General features: G+C 44.1%; 6 protein-coding genes across 9 annotated transcripts; 4 read left to right on the top strand and 2 right to left on the bottom strand.

Moving 5' to 3' along the window:
• Positions 1-266: 266 nt before the first annotated feature.
• Positions 267-2,303, top strand: Alg11 (ALG11 alpha-1,2-mannosyltransferase). Its single transcript, XM_017245943.3, has 5 exons — positions 267-386; positions 440-632; positions 908-1,366; positions 1,421-2,094; positions 2,158-2,303. The coding sequence occupies exons 1-5, from the start codon at positions 373-375 to the stop codon at positions 2,237-2,239; spliced, it is 1,422 nt and encodes a 473-aa protein (XP_017101432.2). The 5' UTR covers positions 267-372; the 3' UTR covers positions 2,240-2,303.
• A 43-nt stretch (positions 2,304-2,346) lies between these two features.
• On the bottom strand, positions 2,347-8,511 carry MED1 (Mediator complex subunit 1). 2 transcript variants are annotated; one of them, XM_017245941.3, is made up of 4 exons: positions 8,241-8,511; positions 6,903-8,183; positions 4,904-6,843; positions 2,347-4,049 (listed from the first exon to the last, which is right to left on the bottom strand). In XM_017245941.3, exons 1-4 carry the CDS (start codon positions 8,266-8,268, stop codon positions 2,694-2,696), a joined length of 4,605 nt encoding a protein of 1,534 aa, XP_017101430.2. In that variant the 5' UTR covers positions 8,269-8,511; the 3' UTR covers positions 2,347-2,693. The 2 variants fall into 2 exon arrangements, with proteins under 2 accessions (XP_017101430.2, XP_017101431.2); XM_017245942.3 differs by having other exon boundaries at positions 3,617-4,044.
• ORMDL (Orosomucoid 1-like) lies at positions 8,505-9,333 on the top strand. Its single transcript, XM_017245944.3, has 3 exons — positions 8,505-8,765; positions 8,833-8,984; positions 9,043-9,333. Exons 1-3 carry the CDS (start codon positions 8,589-8,591, stop codon positions 9,176-9,178), a joined length of 465 nt encoding a protein of 154 aa, XP_017101433.2. The 5' UTR covers positions 8,505-8,588; the 3' UTR covers positions 9,179-9,333.
• A 171-nt stretch (positions 9,334-9,504) lies between these two features.
• Positions 9,505-22,697, top strand: Atat (alpha-tubulin acetylase). Of its 3 annotated transcripts, none has more exons than XM_017245926.3 (7): positions 9,505-9,994; positions 16,714-16,915; positions 16,981-17,136; positions 17,190-17,591; positions 17,981-18,149; positions 20,968-21,029; positions 21,732-22,697. In XM_017245926.3, the coding sequence occupies exons 2-7, from the start codon at positions 16,809-16,811 to the stop codon at positions 22,249-22,251; spliced, it is 1,416 nt and encodes a 471-aa protein (XP_017101415.2). In that variant the 5' UTR covers positions 9,505-9,994; positions 16,714-16,808; the 3' UTR covers positions 22,252-22,697. The 3 variants fall into 3 exon arrangements, with proteins under 3 accessions (XP_017101415.2, XP_017101416.2, XP_070136191.1); XM_017245927.3 differs by lacking the exon at positions 21,732-22,697 and adding an exon at positions 21,133-21,583 and having other exon boundaries at positions 9,522-9,994; XM_070280090.1 differs by lacking the exon at positions 9,505-9,994 and adding an exon at positions 15,870-16,116.
• Positions 11,378-12,768, bottom strand: aay (phosphoserine phosphatase). The gene has a single exon (XM_017245929.3). It carries the CDS (start codon positions 12,388-12,390, stop codon positions 11,575-11,577), a length of 816 nt encoding a protein of 271 aa, XP_017101418.2. The 5' UTR covers positions 12,391-12,768; the 3' UTR covers positions 11,378-11,574.
• Positions 18,241-19,970, top strand: LOC122320966 (protein elav). Its single transcript, XM_070280091.1, has 4 exons — positions 18,241-18,590; positions 18,650-18,742; positions 18,796-19,374; positions 19,437-19,970. Exons 1-4 carry the CDS (start codon positions 18,516-18,518, stop codon positions 19,662-19,664), a joined length of 975 nt encoding a protein of 324 aa, XP_070136192.1. The 5' UTR covers positions 18,241-18,515; the 3' UTR covers positions 19,665-19,970.
• Positions 22,698-22,704: the final 7 nt, after the last annotated feature.

Below are 22,704 nucleotides of genomic sequence, written 5' to 3'. Positions count from 1 at the left end.
AATATTAAATAACAATAAAATCTATATATTTCAAATTATAAAGTTCAAAAAATTCTATCGATAAGTGACCGGTAAATCACTACATTTTTGAGTCACTGTTATCGGTTCGAATTTAGAGAAGTACAGACTCAGTCCTGACTGAAAAATGGAATTTTTATCGGATCTTTTTTTCAAAACCATAACTTGGATGATATTGAAAATATCTTTTAGAAAGTCTTACCTACCACAGTCGTTGTCTTATTTCGATATTTAGCCGATATATCACTATTATAAAAAGAATATCGATATATTGATACATTATCAACAACCCTAAATGCAATATTTTGGTTTTACGTGGAAATAACAATGAGTCGTTGAGGAAAAACATTAAAAATGTTTATTATACTGTAAGCCTTTTAAGCAATTTGTTAACTTAATAAATACCCTTTTATGTTTACAGTTTATGGATGGTTCTTTCGCTAGTGATACTAGCCGTGGTTTCATTTATTTCTTTAAAACATTGGTTGCTAAGCCGGAAAAAGAAGTTGCATGCAACATCGGAAAATAGCATAAATGTTGGAATTTTTCATCCATATTGCAATGCAGGAGGCGGCGGGGAACGAGTTCTGTGGTGTGCAGTAAAGGCGTTGCAGGTATATAATAATAACATAGCCCTAGATGCAATCGCAACAAGCTATATGCAATATATAAACATACATACGTGTTGTTTTCGTTATCTGATCATATAAGAAATTTAAAAAAAATGTATGTAGAACGGTAATTTGTGATATATTTTTGATTAATATTGAAAAAAACAATAGTTTATCTTAGTTCTAATTTATTTTTTTCCTTGGATAACTAAAATTAAATTGTTTTTTTCTCTTAAATCAAAAACAGTTGTATAAATATTTAAACATTTTTCTTTCAGAAAAGATATCCCAATGCTAAGGTTGTTATTTATACTGGAGATATAGACGCCTCTCCTAATTCCATTTTGGAAAAAGCAAAGAACGTCTTCAACATAGCCATCGACAATGACAATGTGAGATTTATATTCCTGAAACAACGCCACTGGATCGAGGCCAAGAAGTATCCGCATTTCACTTTGCTGGGCCAGAGTTTAGGATCAATGGTCCTCGGGCTGGAGGCACTCTTGAAGTTCCCGCCAGATATATTTATTGATACCATGGGCTATGCCTTCACGTATCCGCTCTTCCGGTATCTTGTTCAGTCTAAAGTCGGAGCCTATGTCCACTATCCGGTTATAAGTACGGATATGTTAAAGCGGGTCCAACAGCGCCAGATGTCCCACAACAATAAGAAATATGTTGCAAGAAATCCATTCCTTACATGGACAAAACTTACCTACTACCGGTTGTTTTCGAAGGTTCGTTTTTAATATAACTTAACCATCCAATATTGATTATATATTATTTTTTAGATGTACAAATGGGTGGGTCGTTGTGCCGAGACTATCATGGTCAACTCCTCCTGGACAGAGAACCATATCCTTCAGATATGGGATGTGCCATTCAAGACGCATCGCGTTTATCCTCCCTGCGAAGTCAGTCATTTAAAGAATCTGGAGCACTTGGAAAAGGGCGAGGAGTTTATCATTTTGTCTGTGGGACAATTCCGTCCAGAAAAGGATCATCCTCTGCAACTGCAAGCTATTTACGAGTTGAGAACTCTATTGGCGCAGGATGAGGCTCTATGGAATCGAATAAAATTAGTTATTGTGGGCTCCTGCCGGAACGAGGAGGATTACGAAAGATTGAAAAATATGCAGGATTTGTCCAAGCACTTGTCACTTGAAAATAATGTTCAATTTAAAGTGAATGTGCCATACGATGAGCTTCTGAAACTATATCAAACAGCCCACATTGGAATCCACACCATGTGGAATGAGCATTTTGGAATCGGCATAGTAGACTGCATGGCAGCTGGGCTTATAATGGTAGCCCATAGATCCGGAGGTCCACTGCTCGATATTGTGGAAACTTCGGAAGGTAGCCAGAATGGATTTCTGGCAGTTGACGCAGTTGATTACGCAGAAAACCTATTAAATATTATTGTTAACAACGTGGATACCGTTGGAATTCGTAATGCAGCAAGGTTTGTCCTATAAAATAGAATTTTTTTATGAATACTATAATAATACATACTTTTTAATTGCAGAGCTTCTGTGGAAAGATTCTCCGAGCAGGAATTCGAGAGAAACTTTCTGCGAGCTATCTCGACACTATTTCCAAACGCTTAAAAACCAAATAAGATTATTTGTAGAACTTTATGGATTAAAGAGAACATACCTATGACATTTTTAAGCCATGTGTACTTTTACCCAAATAAACAATTTTTTTTTTAACTGAATACATATATTTTACACAATATTTAGAGCGATGTTTCTCGCACAATATCATAAATCGCTTTTTTCTAATCAATTTTTTAAACCGAACATGATTCTATTAGTGTTTTTTGTTTGACTTCACAGAATACGTGATGATAATCTCTTAGATTTTGTACCAAATTGTTGTGTCGTATCGTAAAATGTAAACAAAATCGCCTTGGGGGATTGTTTCAAGCTGGACTGGAAATGGGATAAGTGTTCCTATCCATCTCCAAACCTTCATATCTTATGACATTTTAGTTTAAACTTAGTTTTAAGTGAGAATCGCATAGAGCAACAGGAATATCTCATGGTTGTCCGCCATCTGTCATTCGCCAGCCAAGCTGGCCAGAAGCTCTTCATCGATGCCATCGCCCGAGGGCATTGCCGCCGAGCTGCTCAAGTTCAGCAGCACATCTCCGCCACTCGAAGATGGAGGAGGTGCCGGTGGCTTGGCCTCCGGCTCCACCAATGCTGCGGCAGTCGAGGATGAAGGGGCAAGGGACATAGTTGTCGAGGTTGAAGGTTCTGTACTGGGTGTACTTCGACCGCTACCGCCGCCTCCTCCGGCTACGCCGCTCCCAGTTGCTACTCCTCCGCCTCCACTGCTTGATGTACCACGTTGCGATAGCTTGGGGATCTGGAATTTGTTGTGCAATCCTTTGATGAAGCCCTCCATGCTGGCGGCCATTGTGGGAGAAGCATACTGCAGTATAGTCATCATGTCGGTGTGATGATCAAATCGCGGCGGCGGCTGTGACATGGATCCGCTGTGGGCTGCGGGCGATACGGCTCCTGAAGCTCCACTGACTCCCGCCGAAATGGAACTCGATTTTCGTGGTCCACTGGAGCCGCTACTGCTGCTGCTGCCACTGGCAAGAGCACCCATGCTGGGCCGACGCTTGGGAGCGCTGTGCTCCTGGAAGGAGTTGGTGCTGTTGCTCTTCGTCAATGGCAGTCCCCCACCACCTCCGACACCCGATCCGCTGAGCTTGCTGCTGAGATTTCCCGAGGAGTTGGCCTTTTGGAAGAGATGCTTGCTGGCAGATGCAGTGGCAGAGGCTGATGAAGATGCAGAGGCTTTTTTAGAGGCCGGACCGCTGTTAACGCCAGGCTTGAGACCAGTGTGCTGCTTTTTGCTTGAGGACCCTGAGGAAATGTTCGTTCCACTGCCGCTCTTAGTTTTGGGCGCTCCGCTGGAGGAGGTGCTCGAACCAGAGCTGGAACTAGAGCTTGAACTCGAGCCTGAGCTCTTGCCGCTGCCCGTTTTGTTGATGGTCAGCTTGAGGCCCTCCTGGCTGCTGGGCTTCACCATGTACTCCGTGGAAGCACCTGCTCCTGCTCCTCCGGCTGGAGTTCCTCCGTCGCCGCTAGTGGCCAAGCAGCTACTAGGTGGCGTTACTCCCGGCTGCTGTTGTTGCTGCAGCATTGCTGTTGCTCCCGCTGCCGTTGTTGTTGTTGGGGTTGATACTCCCGCCGCCATTACTCCCCCCGCTGCTGCTGTTGTTGTTGTTGCTGTTGCCGGTGGCATTGCTATTACTGGCGTTGGCACTTGTCCCGCTCCCGAGCCCGCCAGCGATATTGGATGACCCGATGCCAGAGCCGAGACCGATGTTGCCGCTGACTGTGTTGTTGCTGCCGGGATTGTTGTTGCCAAAGGAGCCGTCGACGTCATCAAACTAACCTGACAAAGTAAGCAAGTGGTTGTGTGTGTGTGTGTGCGAGGGGAACAAACGAGAACCAAAAACAAACCAGAAACAAAATTAAAAACAATCAAAAAATGGATCATATTTACGAAGGAATAAATAAACGAAGTAAAAGTAATGTTTCATAAACATTTTGTGTTGGAAGAGGAGGAATAATAGAAGAATAGAACAAAAGCAGACCCCGTTAGTAAATAGTTAACAAGATTCGGCAGCTAAGATTTATTATTAAAGCTAACTATTGGGATAAACCACCATACAGACCCCCATCTGACCTCCAAAAGCCTTCACTTTACACCAAAATATGTATATTATTTTATCAATAAATAAAAACACATGCTAGACCATAATAATTACAAAAACAAACAATAAAATACAATCGTGCCAAATGCGGGAAAAAGAGTGGTTAGAGCGTGCCCTCTAGAGAACTCTCTCTTGAGGAAGTGTGCTGGATAGGCCCCATCACCGCAGTATATTTTTAGTTGGAAATAAAACGGATGCAGCAGGATATGACATAAAAAAGGATAATATATATTTACAAAATATAAGAAAAAAGGCAAACAAGACACAAACAACAAAATGATAATAATAATAATAGCAGTATTAAGTAATAATAATCATAGTATTCAACTACAAAACTAGTTATAGCTAATTTCAAATACAGTATTTGCATTAGTTTTGAAGACAAGTTCGCTTTGATTGGTTTCTGCATTTGGTTAGGAGAGGTGGCAGAGTCAACTACGTGTTAGGCTTCCAGTGGGAGATGCTGGGGGTTGTTGTGGATTGGAGTGGAGTGGAGAGTGGTGTGGAGCACTTATAATGAAAACGGACTTACCGCACCTCCCGCCATGCCCTTGCGCAGGGCACTCAGCTCCAGTCCGGAGGCGCCGGCACCGGCTCCAGCTCCCACAGCTCCAACCACTGACGCCGCACCGCTCGCACTGGCTGAGGTGGCATAGCTTCCGAGGCCACCACTAGCCGACGAATGCGATAGACTGGACACTGAAGACTTCAGTTGCTGTTGCTGAGCTTGGGAGGATTTCAAAGCGGCCACGGCGGCTGCCAGGCTGGCACTAATGCCGCTACCGCCTCCTCCGGCTCCTACTCCTCCTGATCCAGACGAGCCTACAGCCGCTGATGTTGACGAGGAGGAGGAGGAGCCAGATGATGACGAAGATTTCTCCTTTTTCAGGGATTGGCCACTGCTTCCGCTCGCACTGGCCAGCGGTGGGACTGGCGGTGGTGGTGGCGGTGCTCCCACACTGGCAAAGGACCGTACCAGGCCAGGGGCACTTCCAACTCCCGATGCTGAGGATGATGAGCTCACCGAGGAAGCTCCCACGGACGAGGAAGTCTTGTCCCCCTTGGGACTCAGGCTGGTGGCTGCCGTTGCCGCGCTCTTTAGAGTAGACATGCTAGGCTTGCCGGAGGATCCGTGCTTGGGGGAATGGGTGCCAAACGGCGACTTGGGGCTGTTGGAGGCGGTGTTGTGTTTCGGACTGCTGTACACCGGTGAGTGCTTGGGGCTTGGACGCGCGGGCGGCACTCCTGCCATTAAACCCTGTCCGGCACCACCTGCCTTGGGCGAGGATGAGGGGGAGGAGAACTTTCTCACCACTCCACTGCTTCCCGAGGCATCGCCGCCAGCTGCTGGGGAATTCTGACGAGAATATATCTTTTCGGGCGGTCCCATGGGGGAATCGTCGCGTTTCTTTTTGCGCTTCTTCTCCTTCTGCATGTCCGAGGAGCTGCTGCTTCCAGCGGAGGATGATGACGATCCACTAGCTCCACTAGAACTCGATGAGCTGCTCTCATGTGGCCGCTTTGTAGCCATATTGGTTCCGGATCCCGATGAACTGCTCTTCTTGGTCGATTCTTTGCTTGGATCCTTACCGGTGATGGGAGTTATGGTTATGGTGGTGGGTGCTGAGCTAGTGCCTCCTCCAGTTGTTCCTCCGCCGGCACTGGAAGCTTGGGTGTTTAGTGGAATGATCTCAATGCCACCAGTGCGTTGCACTTCTACGCCAGAGACACCTCCAGCGGAAGATCCAGACTTTCCATCCCCTGGTATGGGCGTAATACTAACGCAGTGCTTCAGATTCGGCGTCTTATCCTTCCATATGTTCTTGTATTTGTCCGCAATCTCCTGATCACTTGATTTGGAAACTGACGAAGACGAGGCCGAAACTGAGGAGGAACTGGAAGCGGATGAACTGGACGCCTGGGGATCTGTCTCGCGCTTAAGATTAATCAGGCCAGCGATAGCTGCAGCTGCTGATGTGGAGGCAGCGAAGGCATCAGCCAGAGACCGGGATTTCGCATCAATTTTGAGATTACTGATATTCGCAAAACTACCACCGGGCAGGTTTCCATCCGGGGTTTGAGCCGTATCCATTGCAAACTGATTAAAGCCACCTCCGCCACTGGTGGAACCTCCTCCTCCGACCGTTCCCCCGCCGCCCACTGATCCCCCTCCAGCAGTTCCAGTTCCCGGATTAATGACACCGTGCAGCTTAAACTCGTGCTCCTCATCCCAGCACTTGAGCAGCTTGTAAATCACCATTGGGATGGAGACCACCTGTCGCACGGTACGCGTCAGTTTTTGAGAGAGCGATTCGTACTCGTTACTTAGACAGAAGACGCTACATGTCGGCTGACCATCCTCCAGCAGAAAGTCCACCGTGGCCAGCGACTCCTCGTACGGGTGCTGCAGCTCTACGGTTATCTGGTTGAAAGAGACCGCCGTCACTTCTAGTATCACAGTGCTGTCCATATCTGCGAGACAAAATACAAGTGGAGGAGGAATGAGGTAAACACTAAGCTGAACAACTTACCATTATATTGCTTCTGCTGCTCCCGAACGCAACTGGCCAGGAGGGTGTAGAAGAGAGCTTGTTTTTTCAGAAAGGCTACAATACGGGGCACCTGGGCGGGCTCAGTGAATGGCAGCGAGGAGACCAAAGTGCCCTGCAACCGCCTGTTATCCGTAAAAAAGTAACAGTGAGTCTCTTTTGGCAGATTAACGTACAGTCCGCGCTGGGTGCTTCTGATCGCCTGCTTGGAAGCCGTTTGTACAATGAGATTGAGAACCGTAGTGGCAGGAGTCGGAGGATTGGCCTGAGCATCTAAGCCCGGAAGTCCGAGGGCTTTCAAGGATTCCACGCAGACGGGCATTGGCTTGTTCAAGCGCAGCACATAGGTAGCAGGCATCAACAGAGAGTTGGTTTGGTTCAGCGGAGCGTAAGTTGGCACCTCCATTCCAGTCTGCTGGTCGCGGACAAATGACAGTATAGGCGTAACCTGCAGCTTGTTGGCTGACGAACCCTCCAGGTTGACGGTTGCATTCAGTCCGTAGCTGCTACGCATCACTTGCTCGATGGTAAAGTCCCCACTGGGCAACTTCGGGTCGTGTTCGGGCAGGTGGAGAGGCGGACAGAAGTAGGTGAGCTTCATAGGGTGACCTCCGCGACGCGGTAGTACAAGACCAACAGGAGAACTGGCCATTATATCGTACGAGTTTCCTGATTGAGATTGCAAGTGCATCTGGTAGAGACTGTGAATGTCAGTCTCCATGGCCTGAAGCGCCACAAAAGCCTTCTTCTTAACCTTGGGCTCGGCGTTTAGCTGGTAAATGGACGACAATCCCTCCAGCTGAACAGTAAAGTCTGCAAAGTCGCCAGCTTTCAGGCAGGCCACCAGCTCACTAGACTGCTGTTCGATCTTGCACTCGTGATGGACCTTAACGTCCAGTAGGCTGCCGGCTGCATCCAAAAGGATCTCCACGTAGAACATGTCTGTGGAAATGAACAGCATCTGTTGATCCTCCATGAACTTCAGCCCCAGCTGCCGCGACAGACTCTCCAGCCTCTCTACCAGTCCATGGCGAGACGTCACCTTTATGTAGTGCTGCAGTTTATCCAGTGCCGACTGTAACGTGGCCTTGCAGAGGGGATCCAGTGGATAGTGCTTCTCGATGAAGTACATCCTTACAGACTTTTTAATCTCTTCGTAGGTCCTCGGCTTATTTCGGTGCTTCGCCCGCAGCTTCTCCATCATAGTTTCCTGCTGGATTTGCTTGTTCTTCTCCTCGATGCTTGGGATGTGGCTTCCAAAGCCTAATCAATAATGAAATATTTAAATGACTCTCATTACATGGCACTTAAGTGTCTCACCTGTCCCCGAGGATTTGGCACCGCTCATCTTTCAGGCTGCTGATAAATGGTATTTAGAAAAAACTTCAACACGTATGCATTCTATAAAACTTTTCCTGCATTTCTTATGTTTTATGACACTCTTTACCAATAATTTAATTAGCTTTTTCTTCTTTTTAATATTCCAAAAAAATTTTCAACGCCGAAACAGCCATTTTGTTCTTTTCAGTGTGACCGTTTCAACCATGGCCATTTTGTATCGATGTTGATGACATGATGGCGTTAGGCATTTTTCGCAACAATCGACTAGAACTACTTGTTTGGTTTTGATTTATTGGAAGTTATTAAAAAGGTAAACAACGATCCAAGATGACATCTATTGCCGGAGGCCATGGCGAGCCAAATCCCAACAGCTCCTGGCTGAGTGCCCGTGGGTTCTGGTTGGCCTACCTACTGGGCTTGTTATCCGTGCACCTGCTGCTCTTATCAGTGCCCTTTGTCAGCATTCCATTTGCCTGGACAGCGACCAACTTGCTCCATAATGCGGTGAGTAATGTTTATCACGAGTACCACTACGGATAAAGATTCTAACAGTTCATTTTTGCGAGTCTAGGCCCATCTGTACTTTTTGCACGTAATTAAAGGAGCTCCATGGCTGAGTACCGAAAACGATCCCAGCAGGAGATTGACTCACTGGGAGCAGATTGATGATGGTGTTCAGATGACCACAACCCGGAAGTTTCTTACAGCAGCTCCCATTGTCCTGTAAAAACCATCAATGTTTATCCCCGCGTATTTGTTATTAATTACTTTTTTTTCGCAGGTTCCTCCTCACTTGTTTGTACACCAGGAATAGCACGGAACACTTCATAGCCAACTTTGTATCCCTAGTCGTGGTGACTCTTCCCAAGCTACCACAATTCCATGGTGTTCGTTTGTTTAATATTAACAAGTACTAGGAACCCAGACGGAAGAGATTCAATGCAATGTATATAAAAATTATATATGGTTTAACTTTTTAGCACTTTCTTTGTAAATATTATAAAAATATTTAAATGACACAGCAATGTAGAAAATGAACAATTGGTTATAATAAAGCTTATGAAATTATTAATTTAGAAAATAAAAAAAAAATAGATAAATATTTATGCAAGTTTATTATCCGTTTAAATTTTAGTATTTTTTAAAAAATATATCTACTATCGCATAATCTTGAACTATCGATAGTTCGATAAAAACAACAACCTGGTATAATACCAGTAAAAGCCTCGACCTGACTTGAATCTTGGCCAACCCCCAAAAACTCGGGCTCCCCACATTTTTAAGCCAACTTTCGTGCAATAACGACGCCGCCACGGCTCTCCGGCTCTTTTTTTCCTGCTCCCCCTCACACTCTCATCGGAATAGAGACGACACAATCATCACAAAGCATATGAAAAATGTGTTATTGAATCAAAAAAAAATACGGAAGTCTATACGAATCGATTAAAAATTCGGAAGAGTGTTCTCAAAAAATTAGTTTGGCAGGAAAAGTATAAATTCTAAAATCGATATAAGAACCCCGTGAGTGTTTAGTGTTCGGAAGAGTGAGATACATAGATACTGAGTAAGCACGCCCGCAACTCAACGCGCAGCATCCGCAATCCGTGTTGCAGCCAAAAAGCCGGAGAGTGCATCCAAATCGTCACTGGAAACTGGAACTATCTTTGAGATATATTTTCGCGTCGGAAGACACCACGTCGAGACCTTTGACGCTGTTGATTTTAATTGTTGCGGTAAGTCGGCGCTCGTCAAGCTTTCTGTTTCTGTTTACGTCTCTTGGTTATTCGTCTATAGACCAGTCTATTTCCATTCCGCTGCCCACCGCTTTCGCATTCGTGATATGTTTGTGTGGCTCAGTGAACATAGTTACTCATAAATAAAACAACTTTACGTCATGCGAACTCTGAAGTCATATCTCAAAGACAGCTGTGACCATCGAGATAGGTTACAAGTTCCACAAAAAAACAGATGTGTCTTTATCTACAAGATACTTGCCCCCAAAATACCTTTCTTCCTTTCGATTGGGTTGCTTTTGTTTTAAAAATTCAAATAACGTTCCATAGAAATGAGTCACAAGTGCCCCAACAGTTTTGGATACCCATTTAAAGCCCCTTCATTAGCCAGATGATCTCACCGCCGCTTCCTCTGCAGCCGCTTTCTTCCTATTCTGCCTTCAGCTGCAACCTGGCCTTAATTCACGCCTCTTTGCGTTTAAACGGCAGTCGTATCACGCCTAATATGGTCCACATTTAAGCCGGCTCAAAGCTTTTCCCGCCGTCAATTAAACACGATGACGTTGACCCCCAAACCACCCGTCCCGTTCGTTCCATTCATGGCATGCCGCCACCCGACGATAGCACCCACGCTTCGGCCTTGCCGTGGATCCAACTGTGCTCAACTCCATTGGAGCTCGATTACATAGATACGTATATTGATAATTACTGTAGTAGGCGTTATTTTCTAGTTTAAACGGCTTTTAGAGCCGACAAATTGTTGGAAGTTGAAGGAAAATGAAACCTAGGCAAGTAGATTGCATGTTTTTTCATAGAAAACTATAAAATAAAGCTGTTTTTTGCTTTTCCTTGACCAATAAAATATTATATTACTTGGACTTTGGCTGAAATTTCTTCATGGTTTTTATCAGACTTGCTACTTTATCTACATCTGGGTTTCTTTGCTTTAAGAGCTAATTAATAAAAAGGTAATATTCCTTACCTAAATAGTTAAAAATAGATTACTTTCCCAACCGCTATAGGAGTTCACTGACCTCTCGCTTTTCTTTCTTTTTTTCCAAAGTGAACTATCACCTTATTATTGAAGGTAAAAACTTTCAAGCTATTAGGTCTTAATTGGCTTACCTAATGGGAGTAAACCACCTATTACTACATAAAATATTCATAAAGGCCTAAAAATAAAAAAGATATAATTTTATTTTTATACTTTAGTTTATATTTATTGAGAAATTCGTTTTTTGCATCAAACTTAACTATGGAATATATTTTTAAACTTATAACATGGCCTTTGTTTCTGGTATGGCGCACCCTGTATAATTACATATGTAACTGCGTCACTTACAGCGCTCTGTTAACAAACTAACAGTAACAAAGTGCGGCCTATTGTTCTCCATAATTGTACTATTGCTTTTTATTGTTTTTTTTAGCAATTTGCTATGAACTACGCGGTACATACATACATTTTCACACAGAATTGGACAAAATAACAGGTGCATCACTATCAGCTATAACAGCGTTGATTTCAAATACTAAATTCACCACCCCCACACCCCTAATTTCTATTACTGGGCTTAGTCCGGTTATTCATTTTGTCCCATGAGCTGCTCAAAGTCCGTTACGTAATACTGGGCCCGTCGATAGACCTCCGGACGGACCACATTGCCGCCGAATCCAATGAAATAATTGGCTGGGGGCACTGCCTCCAGATCGGTGGCTCCATCTCCGATCATGGTGATCAAGGAGTCCTCATTGTACTTCTGTTTGATCATCGATATGGCCTCGGCCTTGCCGCCGGAGCGCGAAGTGGGCTGGCTGATGTCGAAGCTGTCGTAGTTGCCCAGGTAATCGAAGAGCATTTTGTTGGCATACACATTGGTGAGGGGGATTCCCAGTTCCGTGGCTACGGGAGCTATCAGGCAATCGAATCCTCCGGAGATCAAGTACACCTGTTTACCCTCCGCCTTCAGGTGGGTAACAAAGCGCTTCACATTTTTGGTCAGTGTACTGGGACGCTCGGCGATGAAATCTCTGACCTGCTGCTGTGTCGGCCGAATGATGTTCAGGCGTATCTTGAGGGCATCCTGGAAGGTCATGGCACCGCCCATCGCCTCCTTGGTCACACGTGCCACCTCGCTACCCTTGCCACAGTACTCGGCCAGCTCATCGATTCCCTCCTCGCAAATCACCGTCGAATCGACGTCGAAGCAAATGATCTGCGACTGCTGAATGACCTTGGCCGCCAATTGGGGTTGCTTGGGCGGTGTTATGGCCGAGGCCACAGTGGTCTTGGCCGCTCCAGCCGTGGTGCCATTACCGTTGCAGTTCATCTGCTTGGCCAACAAACTGTGACCATTTGTGGCGGCAGGACGCGCGATGCTCAAAACCGAACCACTCATCTCGACCGGCTAACACGTTGTGGGTAGATGACTTTCAAGTTTGTTTCTTTTGGACGTAAAAGCTCTCGGCTATTACGATTCGGCTTTGTTTCGACGTTTTGAAAATTTTCCGCTGCCGAAATAACGCTTCTTTTTGTGTATCTCGTGCTGCGTGCTTTTTTGTTTGTATGTTTGTCTCGTTTTTGTTTCTTTTCTTGTTATTCGCACACGCGCTGAGCTGAGCTGAGCTGTTTGCTGCTCTCCTCCGGTCAGCTGTTTTTTGTTTTTGTTCTGATAAGTGGGTCTCCGTCTCCAGTCGAGTTTCAGTTGACGGGTTTTCCGATTGAAGCGATCTGGGGAACTGTTCGCGTTGACTGGTGTTTTTCAAGTGACTGCACAGCTGCCGATCGCCCTTTTAAGAAAACTCACTTGTCGCATACAAGCGCAGTTACTCTCAGCCACTCTCGCTCTCTCTCCCCCTCTCATTTCTCGCTGACCAGCGATCGAACGATAACAGCACCCCGATCATTACAGGCCAGGATCCAGGGGCGAAGTCAGTGATTCACAAAGGGGGTCTTGTAATAGTGTTGGATAACAACTAAACTGAAACGGAATTTTCTCAATTTATTTGTTTTATATTTTCCACTAAAACACCCCCTCTTTACCACCCCTGTTGCCCCGTGTGAAAGAGACAGTTTGGTGTCTTACACACTCATTCACTAGACCTTTCATTCTCTTATCTGGTTGATTCACACCGACTAGCCACTCACCTTCCATGTCTTTTTTTTATCCTCATAAATTGGATTTAATTCATGCCTTTGCGTTTCAATTGAAGATGAATCCATTTCCCAAAGAACATGAACCTTTGAACCCACCACGTGCTGCTCTCATGCGACAATGTCTGATAATCGCTAAAAAACATAAACAATAAGAACAATTATGGTTGGCTGTCATTAAACCCGCGGCACTCGAGTGCTTAGGAGAACCGCCTGGAACTAGATTCTCCAGCAGAAAGCCTTATCATCCGTGGCACCAATTTGACACTGGCCGATTACCAGGGATCGGGGGTGTGTGTTTTGTGGCCAGACATCGGAAGACTACCCCAAAAAATTATCGCCAAAAAAAAAAAGCAAATAAGTGTGGCATTTATGACCCCTATACCAGGAACCGTTCTCGAGTTTCTCAAGGCCTCTTGTATTTGGTCTTGTATTTATTTTCTATCAGCGTAGTGTATTACTTTGTTTACCTAATGGGATCTGTTTTTGAGTTACTTTCCTTTTTTTTAATCATTAATCTCAGAGGTGGAAAATCACCGAAATCCAGACTGATTATTGGCTGAGTAAGCTACAAGTATTTTTAAAACCGCGCGATTTAAAATTAAATTGTCATGATCGGAGTCTGATGCAATCTTATGCTGGCATTGCACTGTTGGATGCATCTTGTCTTCTCTATCTATCTTGGTTCTTCTCGAGCCATTCTTCTACTCTCCAGCGATTAGATACAAAACAATGGCAGGCGCGTGCAATGCAAGCTACAAAAACAACAAACAGTCAACAATGACAGCCGCAAATGCAATTCCCCTTGATGCGGTTTCTTGTTTTTTGTTGTTATCGTTGCTAAGGCAATTTTTTTTATTTATTTTTTTTGTAATTCGCTATTGTAGAATAACAAGTTGTTTTGACCGTTCGCGATCGTTCGTTTGTGGTAAACAGCAGCAGCAGCAAAATAACAGGCGGCTAGGCAGGCTAGACCGCAAAAGCAAAAGTATTTCATTGCCAGGCTACTATGATGACAGGCTATCGATAACGATAAACCACGCATTGCGTGCAGGAACATTCATGCATATTTAAAGCTCGCCTCGGCCAACGACTTCAACTGAACAAAGCCATAAACTGTTGATTATTTTTAATTGCCGTTGCCTTGGGAAACTAAGAACGAGGAAAACTCGAAAAGAGTACACACCTGTACTTTTTACCTGAGCCCCTGTCCCTGTCCCTGTCAGCGGTTGCGGCACCTGTCGTTGGTTCGGTCTGTGATTTGTTGTTGTTTTTCCTTGGCAACTGAACTACATAGTCGTAGGTTTTTTTTTTTTTGACTGGCCATTTCCTTTCAGGCTTGCAGTTATCGATTGACCTTGTTGCTGCATAAATTTCCACCAAAGTCCATTCCGTTTGTTTGCCGAGGACATTGTACACACAAAGTGTAGAGGTAGGCTCGTCACCTGATCCCAAAGTATATATGTATGTACCTGTACTGCCTAATTTATTATTCCAATGGCGTGATAATGGTTTCTAATTTACGACAAAACTAACAGTACAACTTGGCCATCTAAACCCCAAAAACCTAGTATAGAGTCTGAGAATCTTTGTTAAGAATCTCATCTGTACTACCATTTATAGCAATATGGAATTTAGTGAGGCAGTTGACGGCTGACTTTGGTAATTGAGCTCCGTGCCACGCCCCCATCTGTTACCTCCCACATCCATAATGGAAAAAATAAAACGGAAAGCTTGCATAATGACGCGACACGACACTTTGTGGGTTTGTTTTTCCATCAGACAGCTGATAGGCTCGGCTTTGGTTATTAAGCCATGCATATAGTACCAGTCTGAAGGCCGCGTAATTGCTGTATTAATTTTCATCACCATCAGCTAGTCGATTAGTAGGAAGTGTCTATTTTCATTAGCTGGGGGTGCTCGATTGATTTGTTTTTCAGCCTTTCAGTCTCCAAGCTGTTTCCAACTCGAGAGTTGTTTTTGTGGCTGTCTGCTGATTAACCGTTAAATTGTATGGGACGATCCCCCGTCATGTTGGGTGCCTCTCTTCTAACCCGCCTGTTGTTAACGAGTGCACGCGATTTTAATTCCGTTGATTAACTCTCTCACGCTCTTACACACATGCACGCATGCACATGCTGGGGTGAGAGCAGTAGCTCACTTGACACATTTACAAGTGGAGCAAAAAGGGGAGCCCAAGAAGTGCTGCAGTTTCGCTCCTTTTGTGGCTTTTGTCCACCTCCCTCTCTCTGTTTCTCTCTCTGTTACCTTTTGTCGTCTTGTATTTTTGTTTTGCATCACTTGCTTTGGCTCATAAACTCATAAACAGTTACAAAGTGGACTGATTCGTGGCAACCGACGTCAACAAGCAAGACGAACAATAACAATAACAACCTCCCCTTTGCTGGGGGCCAAAAAGCACACAATCTTTATGATTGTATGTATGTATGTAAGCCTGATATGTAAAAAATGAAATGAAAACACGTCATTTGCCGACGATTGCTTTTCTTGCTGTTGCCATCGCAGTTCTGGAAACTCGAGCAGCGACGTTGTTTAACTTTTCCTCTGACAAAATCGCAACAATGGGGAAAAAGTTTTCCCCCCACGCCTCCTTTTAAATGTAATTACTACAAAGCACCCGTTATCGTTTCTCTCCCGTTCTCAGCGGTCGTTGCTCTCAAAAAATTAACAATACATACAGCTAATAGTGACATGCAAGCGGCTAACGGTTGTATCCTGACAGCCCCGCTCCCAGAAACGGAAGTTGCATATTCCTGTCGAAAAAGGATTCCCCCGAAACGCAACAGTTTCGATTGTAATCCGAGTCTAATGCGGTGATTTGGGTCAACCAGCACAACAAAAAAAAAAAGGAATGACAAAAAAAAACCAGTCAGTCGGCAACAGAAACAAAGGAAAAACAATTTCTGTAGAGGCTTTGCTCCCAAAGTACACTCCAAAAAAAAATTAAGAGGTATTTGAGGGTAAAAATATATTCTAGTTCCATTCCCCAATGAATTCGCTGTGACTCCTGCGGGTTGCCTCTGGGAATCCGCCAGGAAATATGAATTTCAGAACTTAAATTTGGTTTTATTTTTCAATTTTATAATAAAAATATATTATTTTTGAATATGGTTTAACTTAAATATGGTTTTATTTTTCAATTTTATAATAAAAATATATTATTTTTGAAGAATAGATACTTTTTAAATGGCCTACTTGAAAATAATATATTAAAAATTCTTATAAAACACATTATTTAAACCAAAAAATAAACAATTTCCTATAAATATTTCAATAGAATTTCTAATAAAGACAAAAATTTTATTTGTGTACACGTGTGGGTTCCCATCTGCTGAATCATTCCCAAAGGCGGGGCTGTGTAGCAACAATCATGGGCTCGATTGCATGTGCAGTGATTCCCACAGCACCTCACCCCCACCCCCCACCATAGACAAAGGCTAGGGAGCTCCAAAAGCAAGCCCCTCAGGCGGAATCAGATAATCAAATTGTTTGCGCACCGATTTCGCAACGCTCCATTAAATTCGCATTTCTCAATTCTAAATTGCAGGGGCCGCCCATAGACGCTAGTGAATTTAAATAGGATACCAGAACAGACCATACCAGAACAGATTCAGATTCAGATCAACACAAACAGAGAGCATAATGGTGGACTTCCGCTTCGACATCAGACCCCTGTTCCCCGAGCCGATAATAAAGGTGACATCGAACCTACTGCCGCACACCTTCCGCGGCGACAGGCGTCAGTGTTTGTGAGTATTGTGGGAAATGGGATATGGCAGGATCCGAATCCAACTAACCGAATACACTCTCTTAGGGATGCCACCTCGAAGATGTCGGAGATCATTGACAGGTTGGGTCAACTGTCGGCCACCTCGCAGGGCCTCAACAAGCCGGTGACCACCGCCCAACGCTTGCGAATGTGCGACACCCAGACCATCTATTTGCTGGCCGATACTGAAGCTGGACACAAGTAAGTAGATACATCCCCTCCTCTAGGTCAAGACTTATATGGAAATTTTACAGCGGCGCCGTTGCTGGTTTGTTGAAAGTGGGCACCAAGGATCTGTATCTGTTCGACGAGACTGGAAAATCGCGCAAGGTGGAGAATGCTCCGTCCATCCTGGACTTTTATGTCCACGAGACCCGTCAACGGGCCGGCCTGGGAAAGCGTTTGTTCGAGACCATGCTGCGGGAGGAGCAATGGTCGCCGGTCAAGTGCTCGGTGGACAGGCCGTCGGAGAAGCTTCTGGGATTCCTCAAGAAGCACTATGGTCTGAAGAATATCATTCCGCAGGCGAATAATTTCGTGTTATATCAGGGCTTCTTCGGTGGTGGTTCTGGAACGCCCTCGGCCAACGGTAATGGAAACTTGGACGCCCCATCGCCACACCACACCGGGAACAATGGTCTGCACATCACAAACAGGTGAGTGGGCAGGTGGGGAGTGGCCCGGCGTTGCGCTGATTTCCTGACCTATGGCGCAGTCCCTGGCAATTAAGGCGTTGCTTTCGCTGCTGCAGGAAACATTTCACTTTCGGCCTCACCAGTTGGCCATTTCGTTTTAGCCCCATTTGCATATCGGTGGTATATATATATGTACATATATACCTTCGTATGCAAATCGGACTTGGCAAGTAGATTTGTTTGTTTGCCGGAGGAATTCCGTTGATCGATAAAACGTGGCTTTAATTCATTTTGTTAACATGCTTGCCTGTTGCTTTATTTGCTTAATCTTAAACTTTCATTACTAATATTTAAAAAAAAAATCTTAATCTTTATCCACATGTCGCGCTAACCGATAACCAAACATCCAGTCCTAACACACAGCTCTTTGGTGCTACTTACCTGGGCGAGGATTCTAACCGGCGTCGTGGCTCCCAGCAACAGAGCGCCTCGACCACCGCCCTGCTCCAGCAGCAGATAACACAAATATCACCGTCCGGACGTTATGGGGCACCGCGTCCCTCCTGCAGCATGGCCGAGGTACTTAGACACTTGTAATTCCATAACTAGGTTCTATTCGTTTTGGTTTTATTTTTGGAATTTGAATTTTTTTTGGTTAAAATTATTAGTTGAAATTTTACAAAAAAAAATATTTTGAGACAAGTAGGCCTTGTGATCGGTATTTGGATCTGTCAAATGGTAAATCCTTACATTGCTCGTAGCTTAGTTCAGTTTAGATTTATACTCGCTAGCGGTCGGATAGAAAATTTTCACTCCCAGCTCTGAGCTCTGAGGAATATATTTTTATATCGGTTTTATATAACGTGTAAACGGGCGAGTTTCGTCGCGATTTGTGTGGCGGATAAAGTTTTTCGTGCGGATAACTAATTTCAAGTGATTTTATTTATGGATGCCAAACGTGGTAATGCCCCCGGGGCACGCCAAGGCACCGGCTATCAAGCATCCAAGACTAGCATGGCGGTAAGTATAATCCCAACTTGTGTGGCGCCTTAAAAGATGTTCTTTATTGGTTCGCCCAGTCACGCCAGCAGGGTGGTGGGGCAGCTGCCGTCGGACGCAAACCGGCCAGTGAGATCAGCCTGACTCCCAGCCAGGCCAGGAACCCGGATAACGTAAGCGTATGCTGTGCAGATCTAATCTGTATTCCTAACCGGTATAGTCACAGCCACGCAAGAGTCCCTTGGATGCTCTGAGCCGCAGTGGCATTGTACGCAGTCAGGATCCCTTCCAACGCCGGTCCGGCTTGCAGGATGTGGATGATGCCTTCTTGGCTTCCAATGCTTTTGCGCGCCCACCCAGGGTGCGTCATTCCGGGTTGGAAAGAGACGCCATGCCGCAAGCAGCTGCCGGAGGTGGCGCTGCTGCCAGCCAGCAGCAGCAGCAGCAGGGATCCGCTGCTGCAGTGGCTCCGATACGCATGTCTGCCGGGCAGGATGCTGGCCAGCAGCAGATGGACCAACAGCAGGTGCCGCCGCCACAACAGGTACCTCCTGCCTCACCGGCACCGTCGCAGCAGCAACAGCAGTACGCTCAGCAACCGGCTGCCGGGCAGCCTACTCGATTGGAACCGCCACCATCGGGACGTGCTCATCCCCAGCACCAGCATCAGGCCGGCTATGAGCAACAACAGCAGCAACAACAAGATTCACAGGCTCAGAACAAATACCAACAACAATCTCATCATCATCAGCAACAACAACAACAACCAACACAGCAGCAACAACAAACCCCCCAACAAGGATACGTAAATATAAGCAGATTCGTTAGGGAATTATTAAATATAACATATCCTCGCCACACCCTCAGTCACCGGCAGGAGGAGCTCAGGCAGCTGGGGCATCGTCAACTAACGGACTAGGAGCCGGAGCGGCAGGAGCTGGCAACGCTGCAGCACCCCGTGAGAGCGGAGGAGGAGCTGCGGCACCGCCCCCCGAGGCCGAAATGTGCACCACATGCCCCAACTGCCAGACTACCATATACTTGGTTCGCTCCCCCGAAATGGGACACGGAGATGCCGGCTCCCCAGTACAGTAGAACCCATACAGATGCGCCACACCAAGCACCAAGCCCCAAATTCTTCGTTTAACTGTTTGGACAGCTCATAACAGCGTCGGACAGTCGTTTCAATTCCTCAATCCATTCTTCAATTATTGGTTTTAAGTTCTGAAGACCTTTGGACTCGCATGACCTGTGACTAACCAGGATTCATCCAAATTTGAAGTTATTTTAAATTCCCAGTGACATTTTTGGTTTACGGTGATGAATCTAAAACATTAATGTTATGTGTGTGTGCCAAATCCACTAATAAATTGTTATAGTTCCTTTGTTGACTTGATATAATTGGTTTTAAATATATTTGTCGAGGTTATCGATTAATAATCGAAAGGAACTTGTCCTTGCATGTCTAAACATGTATGTGGATATCTATTTTAGTTGAATTTTGGCTAGGTCTATGAATTAGTCTTGGTAGGTCGTAGATTCTTAACGTGATATGATTGATTTGAAATAGAACTGTCAAACTTATCGATAAATAATCGAAAGGAACAATATTTTATTGTTCAAGTCTAGACATGTACATATGTATGTACATGAATTTCTATAATTTATTTTATAAATTTGCTAAATCCACATATAAATCTTTGCAGGTCGTTTGATATAAACAGGATAAAGTCTAACTATATCTTGTCTGTATATAGTTTTTATATATATCTTGTCTAATTTATCAAGGAAAAATCGAAATGAACCTATTCATACATGTCTAAACACATACATATGTATATGGATATTTATTTCACTTATATAGTTGCCAAATCCAAGAAATAATCTTTGTAGTTCGTTGATAATCATATAGATTTGTAGATATAATTATATTTCAATATAACTGTCTAATTTATCGATAAATAATCGAAAGTAACAATGATTGTAGAAGTAGACTTGATTGTAGAAGTCTTGATAAACAAGTCTAAACATGTACACAAATTTCTATAATTTTATGCAACACCCCAGGATTAGTAGTTTCTAAGCATAACATAACTTTCACTTTCCCAGAGTGGGTCACCACCAGTATGGGGGTCAACCACCCCCAAATGCCTAACGAATGGGTGGTGGTTTTGGATGCGTGCCAAGTTGACACAAAAAGCCTCGCCAGGGGTGTTTATATCAAGTTGTGGAGTAACAAATTAATAAAGAAATTCTATGAATTGTGTGGGCCACGAAACGGCCATTACCAGGGGTTAATTGGGCGGAGATCTTATCTTTGAATACAATTCTCTTAATAAAATTAGTCCAGATTTGTAGTAAATCGAAATTAATAATAGAAAATGTGTATATTTTCCAGATAATTCATGCTGGAAGCTCGAAAAACGGCAAGGGTGGCGGTAGCAGTGCAGAATCCAACAGGTAATTATTAAACTTCAATTAATTTTTAATTATTTAAGACATTTATCATTTTGTGGATTGTCTTCATTTGGGTTTCATTTGTTTCTTTTCGTTTGTCTTTCAGAATCAAATAGATAACCACAAACATTGCACACGGCTGCATCATATACAATAGATATAGAACAAAAATCAAATATCAAATCAATAACCATTGTACAAAGCTTTGATTTTAGCAAATTATTTATATTTATATTTATTTTTCGTCTAGTTAATTAATAATACAATTGATGAATTTACTTAATGTTCGAAGTACAAGCAGAAGAAGCTGCACTTGCCGCATGCCACCCACCACCACCCACAAGAACACCACCCCCCAACTGCAATCAATCATTTATGATCGGAACCGTTACACAAATCAATCAAATACCTGACAAATTGTGATTACAAATTATTAATTATCATTTACATAACATAATTATTTGTCATAATTTATTTTTATTTTATTTTTTATAATTTTCATTTTTTTTTTAAAGCAATAAAATGAATAAAAATCGCGCATCTGTCGATTAATTCAATGTTCCATGTGGTGTTGTTACTTTTTTTTAATATTTTTAATGGAAGCAGCAGAAATCTAATAGTTTTTAAAATTAAAACTAACAAGATTTCCGCTGCCTTCCTTTTTAAAATTAGTCTCGATAACAGCTTCATAAACTTTTCCAACAGCGGCAATGGACATGACATTGCAGAGATTGCCGCCCAGCTGGAGCAACAAACTCTGGCCGATCTTGAGGCCCAGAGGTATGAGCCCGAATTCGAACCGGAGCCAGAGCCGGAGGTAGAGCCAGAACCAGAGCCGGAACCCGAGGTGATAACACCACCATCACCGCCGCCAAAGAGCCACACTCCCACTCCGCCAACAGTACGTTCCCCAGAAGTGGCGGAAAGCATCATCGGCGATAACCGTCGGCCACCGGCATTCCAGCTGAGCAAGCAGCACACGGGCATGAAGAATCGCTCCTTTGGCGTAGGCATGGCGGTGATGCCCAGCAGCAAGATGGAATTCGATCAGATGGAGCGCGAGGATTTCGGTGTGGTGAAAATCAATCGTCCCCCAGGACACGATGTCACCTCGCCCGGTCAGGACAATACGGATGCAATGTCCACCGTGTCCTCCGGTGGAGGTGGAGGCCTCACCGATCAGGGCTACTACGATCTCAAGTTCTATCACAACAAGTTGTGGTAAAGGCAACACATTCGCATATTTTGTACGTCTGGCATAAGAGAATAATTAAAGAAAATTAAAATCTAGACTTAAGAAGGTATTAATCAAACACTCCTTAAGGGTTCCTGTACTTCAGTTCGATGATTTTGATGTGAGCTTCTTCAGATTTTTGTTGATTTGTTCATTTGTTAAAAGCAACGCACTTCTAGCCACACTACAATTACAATTACAATGTTAACAATAGAAAAATGAATTATGTATGTAGATTAGATAATGTCGATACCCAATCCAAGTAACCCAATCCAAGTCTGTATCTTCCAATTACAGAAAACGCGAATATTTCGAACAAATCTATAGTGAATACATGCTCTAAATAGGCACATCGCCACCATACCATCATAACAATAATCATCATTCTCTAAAACATTTATAGTTTATAGATGAGACCCCTTGAATGCAAAATTAGAATTAAAC

Source organism: Drosophila bipectinata, chromosome 3L, assembly GCF_030179905.1.
Source record: "Drosophila bipectinata strain 14024-0381.07 chromosome 3L, DbipHiC1v2, whole genome shotgun sequence".
Classification (NCBI taxonomy): Eukaryota; Metazoa; Arthropoda; class Insecta; order Diptera; family Drosophilidae; genus Drosophila; species Drosophila bipectinata.
The sequence above is the reverse complement of the archived record's forward strand: the minus strand, read 5'-3'. Positions and strand labels throughout refer to the sequence as shown.